At 29.5% G+C, this 12792-nt stretch overlaps 1 protein-coding gene across 1 annotated transcript; it reads left to right on the top strand.

Annotated features, from left to right (window-relative positions):
• The first annotated feature begins 5317 nt into the window (after window positions 1–5317).
• Window positions 5318–7815, top strand: LOC149481171 (uncharacterized). The gene is made up of 3 exons (XM_089705811.1): window positions 5318–5472; window positions 5886–5954; window positions 7595–7815. Exons 1-3 carry the CDS (start codon window positions 5403–5405, stop codon window positions 7813–7815), a joined length of 360 nt encoding a protein of 119 aa, XP_089561937.1. The 5' UTR covers window positions 5318–5402.
• The last annotated feature ends 4977 nt before the right edge of the window (window positions 7816–12792 follow it).

Here is a 12792-nt window from a genome sequence, read left to right as displayed (position 1 = left end):
CCTTCTCTGATGGCTGTATGACATTGGTTAGTGCGTGAATAACATAAATATCCATTTCTTGTTATTTATAATATTCCCATATTCTAATTCAGTATTTTCCATTTTGTTCCATTTCCTGTGATTGAGGTAATATTCTAATTTTGTATTTAATTCATAAGATGAAGATGTACATAATTGATTGATTGTTTATTTACAAAATAAAGAAATTCAAAAAAAATATATTTACTGCAAAATTTGGTACTTCTCCTAATATCTATTTAACTCTTATGTTATACGAATTTTATTTTATAGAGCAATGTAGAACATAATTTTAAAATACATATTGTGAAATTGACGATGAGAGACATTGATACTAAAGCCCATATGACTGCTAGTTCGACTAATAGTCGCAGTTGAAACTAGGTGAGAAATAATTTTTGATTGATAACCATTTTCCTATGAAATTAATGTTGATATATTCACAATGTAGATTAATTTTTACGCTCAGATTACTTTTAAATTGTTGAATCAACAATCGTTTAAAAAGTTTAAATTGTTGTATTTGCAAAAATTTGCAACATTGTCCCAAACCTAATGAAAAATTTTGTATGTAGTTTTGGTTTTGCTATAATTTGGACACAACAATATCTAGAGTCGCTCTCATAGAGCATAAAGGCTGACAACTGCCTGTGTTACATTGAATTTAATAAGAAATTCATTGGCAGATAAGAAATGTATTTGCAAAAATTTGTCTATTAATGTGCCTTCGGTGTAAAAAAGTGAAGTGATACAACTGTTTCACTGATTGATCTTCTTTGCGGGCTAGTAGGTTATAAGCATTAAGTATCCTGCCAGACCAATCTATTATTTTCTTCGTCTCCACCTCAGTACTACGCTCACAAGTTAACCACTATAGGAGCCTGGAGGCAGTTAGTCTATCGTGTCTAGGAAGCCTAAATCCACTCTAGCATCGGTAACATGCGGTATCAAACGCGTTGCCGATTGGATTGGACAGGCGTTATGAGGGTCGATGCGCACCCAGCGAATAATAAATTCTTAAAATATGTTATTGGCTGTTTTCATATTATTTACCTTTATTTAATCCCGTACGATTTGCTTTAAAATTTATTGCAGTTCAATTCTGAGGTAAAGCTTAAAATCTGTATGAGATATGAAGCAGGTTAACTTTCCCGTTTGGCTTTGTGACAATGAATAAATATGTTATAATAAGATTTCAATTGGAGAGTAAATATGTATCTATTAACTAAAAAAAGCAGGACTAATTGCCATTTTACTAAGATAAAATAAAAACAATGATTAATTAACAAATTCCTCACTAATAGATAAAAGCATAGGATGAACAATGTAATCTAAGAAAGTGTATTTTAGTTCGAAAATCCAAGCTTGTAGACTTCTTTGATGTTTTCTATCACATCTTCCATTATAGTAAATACACTGCTTCTTGAGCTATCTACTACATTTTTAAAGCTCAAAACGCCTCGAAAAAAATGAGTTAGATACGAGAAGAAATATATATAAATAATCCATTTTTCTTCATATTAAATTCTAATAAGTGTGATATTGAAAATGATTTGAATATAATATATTATTCATCTTTATTATAGAATATATCCAATTCAATAAAAGGTAATTTCCTTTAAGCGTTACATAACAATTTATATAATTGATGTATTAGCTTCCCTCTAGAAGTTTCTATAACTTTGGGGACTTATAAGGACAATAGAATGGAAAGTTGAGGAAATAAGAACAAAATTTACGAAATCTTTTGGTATTTGTGCGTGATTGATGACATAAACGTTTCACAGGAGACGAAATACAATACAGTGAAACCTGGTTAAGTGAGACATCAAGGGACCTGCAATTTCGTTTCACTTATAGAGGTATTCCACTTACCCAGTGTCTCAGATATACAGGTATAAATAAATATCTGTCTCATTTACAGAGGGTTCCAATAATAATTTGACATTTTTCAAATAAAAATCTGTATGATAGTTAAGTGAAACTAAAACTGAAGGTAATTGAAGCTCAAAATTTGTACTTACGTACTTGGAATTACGTGTGGAATTTGTGGGTAGAATAAGAATGAGTAAACAAACAATGTTATCTCAGTTACAGAGGTTTATGCATATAAAATTTACTCGCTGTCTCAGTTATAGAGGTAACTATGATGATAAATCGAAAGAACAAATCCCAGATATAGAGGTTTACCTCGTCCCACTAACAGAGGTAATTCAGTGCCAAAGTGTTGGGACCTCAGCATGAGTTCCAGATATGGAGGTTTCTCACTTATCCAGGTCCCACTTAACCAAGTTTCACTGTATTTTACATTTTTAAGGAATGTTCATTCAATTCATTCAATGGAAAGAAATTCTGAGTTATACATTTATATAAGGTAGGATTTAGATTAATTTAGCCATTAGATTATATTTTATAAGAAAATAATGCTAGTCTGAATTCTGAAATCAGAAAAAAATAATTCTTGTCGGTAAAGGTAAAAGGTAACAAAATGTAACAAGGGTGGAGAGAAATTTCATCAATAAAATTCTGCTCCACTGGACATTCAGGTAACTCGATGAAATCTCAAATTATCAATATTATACAATGTGAATGGAACATTATTTTTTAAGATTTCTTCTTCGCACATGTAAAAACGCACTTGGTACATAATAGTAATTAAACTTACATTATATCTAAAAATTCATAAGATGGTTATCTTCGATCAGGATAACCCACGATAAAAAATTTAGCAATTTTCGTCAATAATATTGCATTTTATTAGTAAAAGAATGTTCGAAATCTGTTCAGTATATTTGGAGATTACCATAAAACCACAAAAACACACCTCTATATATAATATTAATAAAATACATAATATAGTACAGAGGTAATTTTAAGGTAAGATATCCAAGTAGAAACGGTTTATGTAAAAGGTTTCTTTTGGTCTCAGGATTAGCCGAATTTTCTCTCAATAGTTATAAATAGAAAGTGATTACAATCATTTCATCACACACGCAAATGAGATATTATAGTTAGTATCACATTGTGTATGTTTGTCGCATCATAGAACCTGTACGTTTTTTAAGCGAATGTTTATAATCACGTCCTAATTAACTGTTAGTAGTTAGCTAAGTTAATATTAAATATTGTAGTTTTAATAATAATTATAAAAAATATATTACATAGTTTACAATAGCGTTATTAAATGAATCACTTAAACTATGCTTAAACACATGAACTTTATGTATGTTTAGAAATTTAACTGTTTAACGGATTTTAAAACGCGGTTTATATAATTATATTAAACTAGCGGTCCGCCCCGGCTTCGCCCGTGGTATATGTTTACGTTTTCTCTACATAAAAACCATCCTCGCACTTCAAGGAATATAATAAAAAAAGAATTATCGAAATCGGTTCAGCCGTTCTCGAGTTATGCGCTTACCAACACATTTTGCGATTCATTTTTATATATAAGAAGATATTTCGTTTTAAAATCCGAAAAATTCTTTAATTTTTTAATTTATCTTTGGGTTGTTTGAGTGGAGACTCGAGAAATGCAAACTCTGATTAATAAGGGGTGCGAAATAAAGTGCCATCTCAGAAAGGTCTAAGTTTGATTTAACACGCTCGGCTATGAAGACCAAGTGGTGATGGGGAAAATTCATAAATCATTGGACATATTCTATGGTAAAAATGTGGTCAAAATTTTGTACATATAAAAAAAGCTTTCAATTTTAAACACTTTTAAGAATTCAAAGTAAATCAATGACTTATTATTTATGTATCTGAAAAGAATAAATCTATTGTCGGTTTTTAATTATAACGATAAAGCCTTAAGAAAAAATAATTTAAATAGAAACAGGTGAGGTTAATAAAAGCTTGTTAATAAGATGGTTATTCGTAGTTACACTTATTATATGCACTTGTGGTGCATGTTCTAATTAGATTTCATTCATGAATATATTTCTATATAGGTTGTTATTTCAATTTGTTACACACATTTAAATGAGATGTTAATTAGAAAATCTTGTTTGAATTACATTTCAAGAGGGTTATTAATTACTCGTATCAAACGTGCGGTGCGTTGTGATTTAAATGTGTGTAGTTATTTTTGTTTTATATTTATTTACGTTTTATTATTTTTTAATTATTTTTTAATTTCAAGTAATTAATTCCGATATTTTAAATAATTTTAAATAGTGTTAATTATTTCTATATCTATGCGAGATGGAGTTATGTATATATTAATACTTTGAAAAGAAAAAAAATACAATATCTAATAAATCTTTCAAAACTTTTATTTAAATATCTACATAATCCCGAAACCCACCTCGTGATTGAACTTTATTTTGTACCTATCTATTTATTCGTGCTCTACTGTAATACGATATTATTAAAATCTAATCGGCCTATCTATTCGTCAAACTATATCAAAATTCATTGGACCGTTAAACATTATTGATATGTAGAGATACATTGAAAATCAATCTACCCTTATAATATAAGCAAGAAGGAAAATGTATCCCTCTTATGGATAATATATTTATATCTATATACCACAATCTTCGTTAAAACGTAATAAGGGTAGGATAATATGATGTAGCGTGTATATTATATCGAGGAAGGGATCGAATCATAGTGCCCATTTCGACCTAATCCTTACCCGAATTTTAATTAAATTGGTCCACTGATTTAGTTATATTATCAGCGGTAAACGAGGTTTATGTTGCATTTCAATGAATAATTTTAAGTTTAAAGTAATTTTATGCAACATTATAATATAACGTGAATTTATATTTTCCTGCATTTTCATCATGCAAATTCCACACGTTGTTTTTAACTTATGGAAAAAATAACTTGTATACAACAATATAAAATAATTGTAATTAGCCTTGGTATCTTGTCGATATATAAACACACTAAATACAATAGCTTAATAATATGCTCTTCAAGTGCTCTGCAAGAGACGGAAATTTTATTTTTCGAGTTTGTATTGTACCTACAATAAAGACAAATACATGGTACATTATTCTTAGCTAAATCCACGAGATCCTTATATCCCTAGATCTGTATCAGAGAAACCAGTGATTGATTCAAAGTATTTCTAAATCAATGAAAGGTATTATAGGATGTATTATTAATGATTCTTACATTATCAAGTTACTCTTATAAGTTAAAAGGAATCGTAATTTTTTACGATATACTTTTGACATGTTATAAAAATGGAAACAAAAGAATAATTAACTTAACAGGAGTTAAGTAAAAAGTAACTGTGGTAAGGGATAAGCCGTATAGTAAATGGCATAAAATATATTGAGTAAGTTATATAAAACAGTTGAAGCGTGCAAGAAAAGTTGTGTATATTTTGAAGTGAAAGGAGTGTGTAGTGTGGAAATTGTAGGAAAATGTTATTCGATTCTCGATTAATTTTGCTAGCAATTTTCGTATCGGTGGAAGGATTATTTTTATTAGAAGGTAATAAAATTATCATTAATAATTATTTACTAATATTTAGTAGTGATTTAAACTTAAATTAAAAACAAAAGAAGGTCAAAGTAAAACTATTTTCATGTAGATATTCGAATGCTTTACAACTTTCCATTTGAAAATAATTTTATAGTGTAAAAGTTGATGCCATTTATTGAATTAGTAACAAACTTAATATTAAAAGTAGAGAACTAAAAATGTATATCATTATAATAAACTTATCGACAACGACAGGTCAATCTATAAAGTTACGAGTTCGTTATAAGTTCACATAACATTTCATTTCACAGCTTTTTCTATCACTTGTTTCTCTAAAAGGCTTTCAATTAACGCGTAGATTATTTGTTATTATTCAAAACATGCACTGCTATCGAAAAAAAAATGTTCTATATTTTTTTCAGACAAGGAGCCGTTTTTCTTCTGCTTAAAAATCTGCCCACTTTACTGTCCCACGAAGCGCAATGACGAGGGTGAGTCGTGATGAATTACGCAACTTTTTAGGGTTCCGCTCCTCAAATGGAAAAATAATAATCCTTAGGATCACTACGAAGTGATGACAGATAGGTGACAACGATGTCCATCTGTCTGTCTGCCACGGCCCTTTTCTAAGGAACGCGTAGAGGTATCAAGCTAAAATTTATATTGAAAAAAATCAAACTTATAAGCCAACGCAATCAGACGATAGAGTCGCTTATGCTGCAAATTTTCGCAAATTTCGATGTTCACAAGGGAATCGAAACCTGTAGGGTATTTTCCGTGAACACAGAATATTGAGATTTTGTACGAATTAAGATAAGATATCGTATAGCCCAGATAAAGCAAAAGTTGAAAATTACAAAAACAACGCATTTTTATGCGTTTTTTTAAACAGACTTGTAGGGAACCCTCGATGTGCGAGTCCGACTCGCACTTGCCCGGTTTTTATTTTGGAATTTATTTGCCTCCTGTCTCCACTTGTTATGATTGAATCACGGAAAGTGTTTTACTTTCTCTGTGTTCACAATAATATAGGATTATGGTGGTCGTTATTCACTTGGTGTTTTATTTTTGGCTCAAGCTGTAAACTGTAAGCTTTTAAAGAGCTGTCTTATGTCACTCGCATAAAATATTATATTTATGAAACTAATTGCCACTTGTAGAAAAATATTTCAATGTATTGTTAGTTCTAAGGTAATATTTTGAAAATAAAGTTATCTTATTATACATATCTTTGCATTTTATTAAAATAAACATAAGTTGTTTGTTGGTTTATGCCCTCTGTGATCTGTGGTTTATGCTTAGTTCGTGTTGTATAGAATATCACTATACTTCCTTTACTTTACTTTATTACATTATGCTTTATTACTCTTTAATGAATAACTAGATAATTCGAGAGAGACTAGAGATTCGCACTTACAACATTATTTACTCTTTAACACAAAAGACTTTGTTTCCCTCCGACAAGTAAAAACTGTATTTTAAAGTAAAAACTATTTTAAAAGACATTTTAAACTAATGAATAGCAGATCCCAGTTAAAATAGTTAAATTGGCTTAGTCTGATAGGGCACTTAGAATTCTGATTAAGTGTCTGGGAAGTTGAACAACGTTTACTGTAGACTATGATTAAAGTTCTTCTTAAAAATGGAAGAAAAATAATAAAGAAAAGAGTAACTACATATTTTTCGTATATTTTGTGTATGTTAAATTGTTAATACAGCTCTAGATATAATTACTAATACTAAAAAAAATAGAATAGAAAGTACATAATATAAGAAAAAGATTCGTTCTGATAACAATGATTGTACCTTAAATTTCGCAATTATTCCAATCTAAATTTGGGGAATAGCTAATGCAAAATTAAATTATATAAAACTGTTGGGGATATAGAGTTAAATGTTTTATAGTGGAGCTTTTATTTAAAGAAATAGTTCATAATTCAAAGCAGTTATAATAAAAGGTTTAGTTTCTATTTATCTTTTCTTCCAAAAATTGTATATTCTTAAAAAGTGATTATGGTTTTAAATACAACTTTTTATACAAGTGAAAATTATATGTATCCAAAAAGGTATACAAAGCGTATATTTCTATTATGTATGTCTTTTTTATTTAACATCATAAATAATGTTGCAGATGCTTCATCGCTAATCTACACGGATGATGAGCTGCCTCCTTTCATATACGACCACGAACCTGAAATATATTACCCATATCGTCACGGTCATTCTTACTTCTGCGAGTTGCCGCCAAAACCGACCACTACCACCACGACAACTGTAAAGCCTACCACTCAAGAACCGACGTTTATCTGTCAGTTGTGCATGAAGAAGTGTAATAAAAAGTCGAGTAAATAAGTCGGTGAATATGAAGCATGTAGTTAGTTATGGAATTATTTTGAAGAGTGTGTTGCATTGAGTCGATACTTGATTTTCAAACTAGCTAGGCTTTTTATCGGCAAAATTGAAAGAGGTGTTAAATTAAACTGCACACAATAATTAAACCGATCGTGCCATAAGCAAGTAGTACATAGGTATAAATATACGGAGTATTATAAAATCGTTGTACGCGTCACTTTGAAAGTTCGAAAATTTTCCGGATTTTCCATTCACTTTCAGACAATTAAGGAAGTGAAAGGAACATTATTTTGCGGGATATTACAATGACGAACTGCGCATTGTTCCTATCTGAAGATTTAGGGCCTATTGTCATTGGGATGTAATAATTCTCTTTTCATACTTAAAAACGCACTGTCCGTCATTGTTATATAATATATACAATCAAAATTGATTTTAATTTCTATTATAAGACGCATTATTATTCTGTGACGTATTTTTTATATATATTATGTTAAATAGGATACACTCCATTCAACCATTGGTGTTTTCGTTACAACTAACGCTTTGAATTTTATGTATTTAAGTTTACTCATTTCTTATCAAATGTGCGGCATAAAATACGTAATTCGTTTTATTTTGTCTGTATTTATGTTTGTTCTTGGTTGTCTTAATAGACACTTATTTAATGAGGCTTTTATTCTACATTCATTTTACATTGTGAAAGATTTTGTTGTTGCTTGCTTGATGCTTTAAAAATATTAAGTACCTTTAGGTTATATTATTAGTGATACTATGTACCTACATGAGTTATAAGTGAAGCGGAGAATTACTGCTAAGTGCACGTATATTCGATATCTTGTCAGTTTAAACTAAAATTATCGAGTTTTTAATTAAATTAAAATAAATATTATTAAAATTAAAAAATAATTTGCGTTATTTCGCTTCTATATTATCTTCTGTACACATACTGATACTAAGCGAAGCTTAAGAATTTATTAAAAAAGATCCTTAAATTGTATCCAGTTCTCAGAATTAATTTTCTTTTAAGTGTTTTCAATCCAGGATTATTAAGGTTACGTGAATAAAACTTTTACTTTCATAAGGAAACACAGTTATGTCACCAATCCTGTTTTTATCTTGTAAATAACCGCATTAGCATATCTGGGAAAACCACTTCAAATATTGTGATCATTAAAACGAGTTATAAATATTTATTTCATATATAATTATTTCATAACCTAATCGTAATACATTTTTTATTGATTTACTAAAGGTATTAAAAGTTCAAAGTAAGATCTAACTGCTATATTATAAGCTGAATAATATGTAAATATGAATAAAACTATCAGAGGCTAAAATAAAGTAATTTGTAACGACGACTTTTGCGAAATTCAGCACTAAAGTATTATTGCAATTAATCAAATTAAATAAAATCTGACAAAACATAATATGGACAATTTAAAAAGCCTCCAGCTGTTAGTTTACTTAAATTGAAGGATTATAAGAACTTGTTTAATTTTCTTATCATTTTCAGCATATCTCTTCTTCCGATAATAATGTTTCAGATGCTTCATCTATGTCCATGTACATGATGGCAGACGAATGTAGGTCATAATTAAAATTAGGTACCTACCAAGATACTTGTTTGTCTCATATTTAGGTGTATTGTTTGTATAGCAAAAGTTTATGTGAAATTAATCCAGGGACGTATTCGGAGCGCAATTTAGCAGGGATCAAGATTTTACTACCCGTTGCTATGGCAACGGCATCGTTCGTTAAACCTATGATTACGAGCCTGGTAATGTTTACGTTCGTAGAAAAATGTAATCCAGATTTGAACCTTATGCAGGAAGCGTAAAGTTTAAAATAGAATCGAAAGAATTAAGGGTTAACAATGGTTGAAATGAATTGTCTGGTTTGTAAGAGAAAATTAAGTTGATTGATTACGTTTTTGTTGAAGTGTCATCGTATGGTTTTCTTTTTAATTAAAATGGTAATAATATCGAATTATATTCACTGAGGGAGAAAGATTTATTAAATAATAGTTTATGTATGGTTATTTATTTGTATCATTTAAAATATATTATTTGAATGATTTATTTGTTACTCTATCACATAAATTGATGGGATTTGTGTAACATTTGGTACAAAGTAAGATTATAGTCTATATTAGTACATAATATGCTAACACATAATATGTACGAGGTAAGATTACCCCGCTTAAAAGAAATGTCGTAAAAATCAAACGCTAGCACACACAGCAGATAAATTATAAAACGTATTCACAGGCTAATATTCCTAAAAAAGTAATTGAAATAAAATTATCCTATTGGTAGGTAAAGTACCTATTTCTAGGCAAATTTGTGTTATTGGTTTGAAGTTTAGTTTCGCAAACATTTGCAAAATATTCTCGCATCGCGTAATTTGATTTAATATTGGACTATCTGAGGAATATTATACTTCGCAAATATTGTTATTGCTTTCGTTATCTTTACTTTATTTTTCGTGAATAAGGTCAAAATAAATAAATTATCTTGAGGAAGAAATTTTGTACTCAAGCTTATGGTAATTTAAGCATAAAAAATGTATACCAACTTTTTTGATGATCAACGACACAAAATCGATTCATTGAATAACATTAGCCTAGAGACCCGACGATTAAACTATGTAGATAATTAATAAGAACAAAAAACGAGAGAGTAATTTAACAACAAGAGACAATTTTAACTTATCTGAAAAATTAATTGTGTGTTCATTGGAAAAAATATAAAATTTTTGATAACTTTTTAAATACCTACATTTTGTACAGTTCATCTGTCTACTATGCTATCTCATTGAAAACAATGTATATCTCTTTCTTAATTTTATTCCTAATTATTTTTACTTCAACAAATTATACATATAATTATACATATGTATAAACCACCAATCCTAGTAAACTTGTAACACGCCGTCTTCTCCAACTAACCTCAGGATACAAATGGTCCGAGATTAAACTGTAACTGATAGCAACTATCTATCAACGTTCTGGACCACGTTTCATTTATTAACTGTCTTTATTTATTTCTATTTAATATTTTCTTCTATTTGATATGATACGTATGTAAGGAAAATTCATTCGTAATTTGTAAGCAAAAACCGTGATGGTGAAATAATTTATTTTAACGACTTGTATCAATGATTCCAAAGATCAAAGAAAGGGTGAAGAATATCGACTAATGGTAGAAATGAAAAAAATATTCCTTTACACAATAATATCGTAAAGGAATATAAATAGAAAGTCTTAATGAAGGAAAAATAAAAATAAATATTTATCCTCTTTACGGCGAGGATAATAAACTGATTGGAAGTGGGCGTGTTTCATAATTTTCTCAAATCTAACAAGACACCTTCACTTGACAATACCTAAAAATCTCCTCTCCTTGCGAAAAATGAATCCTATCAAATAAATGGCGAAACTTAGAGATAAGTATTATCTCCAGAATTTTCCTTAACACTTACTGTGTCAACGATACATACACAATAAGTGACACACATGAATGTACATACAAGAATACATCCATGAATAAATGTAGAGTCTCATAACCGTAAACTACGCATATGTTATTTTTCTTTACGTTATGGGGTGTAAAATTCTGACGCATTACTTTATGTTAAGCGTCATAGGGGATGTGTTAGTTTTGATCTAATGTGATATGGAATTTAATAGGATATACAAATTAATAAAATTAGAGTGTCAGTTTGTGCCGGCTAAGATCTGAAACACCTGATCCGATTAAGACGGGATTTTCACTGACAAATAGCTGATTGAATAGGCTACTTTTATAATGCCGATGATGTCGCGGGCACAGCTGCTATACCTAATATAAATAGCCTCGACAAAATGCTGATTTAACTACGAACAAACATAATAAACCATACAACATTCCATAAGTTATTCATGAACATTCTGGAGTCAGCCTATCAACAAAATAAACATGACCTTGTTGAATATAAAGGCCCTAAATCACTTACTTTAAATGATCAAACATTATCGCGAGGGGACTGATTACACAATCGTAAAAGGCGACAATGATTCACCTTTTTTACAGCAAATAAAATTGTTGAATGTAATCCATTTTGTACAGGGACGTATTGAACACTTTTTATGATTTATTTATTTATATTTTGAAATGATGGGTATTCTACACAGAGAATTAATTCAGTTTAAAGGAGAACAATGGTGTGTAAAAATGTATGAGTATAAATTAATAGTATTTTATTGTGGTTGTTGTATACGTGTGTAAAATATTTATTTTATATCGTAATGATACTGAAAAACTGTTTACGTCTCCTCAAAAATTTTAGCTCTTTGCACGAACATATCGAATAAACATGTTAAAAAAATCTCTAAGAATCTATAAAAATTAAGTATAGGGTTACATTGAGTTGTACCAAGAGGATTGGACATTAACGAATATTTTTTTCTAAAATCAGCGTCTTTTTGGTGTTTTTCCAATTCCCTTTTTGCACGCCCTAACTAAACATGGTCCTTTACCCAATAGACCCTTTTAAATAAACTCTAAGGGATATATAAATAGTTAATAATATTTGATCAAATTACATCATACATTTCCGGGAATACGACTTGAAGTCATGAAATTAATTGTACCACGTACCCTCTAGCAACAAAAACATATATATAAACTCAGTAAACACCATTATCCTTTGCCCAAAAACCTCATATTTACACATCATTAGTTCAAAGGCAACGTGTGACAGTGCAAACAATAAACACCTTTAAGGAAACTAGTCGTTTGTCGTTGTTTAGTTACTAGTTGCTACACTACGTTTCTTTATTATAAATCATTTTGCACATTGAAGTGTTAAACAAACTCGATTTCGAATATTTGGGTGAATACATAAAAGACTTCTTTCTTTCTTGGAATAAAATTTGATCGTTCGTTAGAAGGTTCTTGTTTAAATTTACAGATCGCTGACAATTTACAGATTTTT

Source organism: Colias philodice, chromosome 17 (genome assembly GCF_061535455.1).
Source record: "Colias philodice isolate Cphi_HAF_F1 chromosome 17, ilColPhil1 Martin Lab GWU primary, whole genome shotgun sequence".
Classification (NCBI taxonomy): domain Eukaryota; kingdom Metazoa; phylum Arthropoda; class Insecta; order Lepidoptera; family Pieridae; genus Colias; species Colias philodice.
The sequence above is the reverse complement of the archived record's forward strand: the minus strand, read 5'-3'. Positions and strand labels throughout refer to the sequence as shown.

Excerpts from the sequence above, each read along its gene's own strand:
- LOC149481171 (XM_089705811.1), top strand. The coding sequence starts at position 5,403 with ATGTTATTCGATTCTCGATTAATTTTGCTAGCAATTTTCGTATCGGTG. Across the intron at positions 5,473-5,885 it reads AGGATTATTTTTATTAGAAG|ACAAGGAGCCGTTTTTCTTC; the intron begins GTAATAAAATTA and ends TATTTTTTTCAG. Across the intron at positions 5,955-7,594 it reads CACGAAGCGCAATGACGAGG|ATGCTTCATCGCTAATCTAC; the intron begins GTGAGTCGTGAT and ends ATAATGTTGCAG.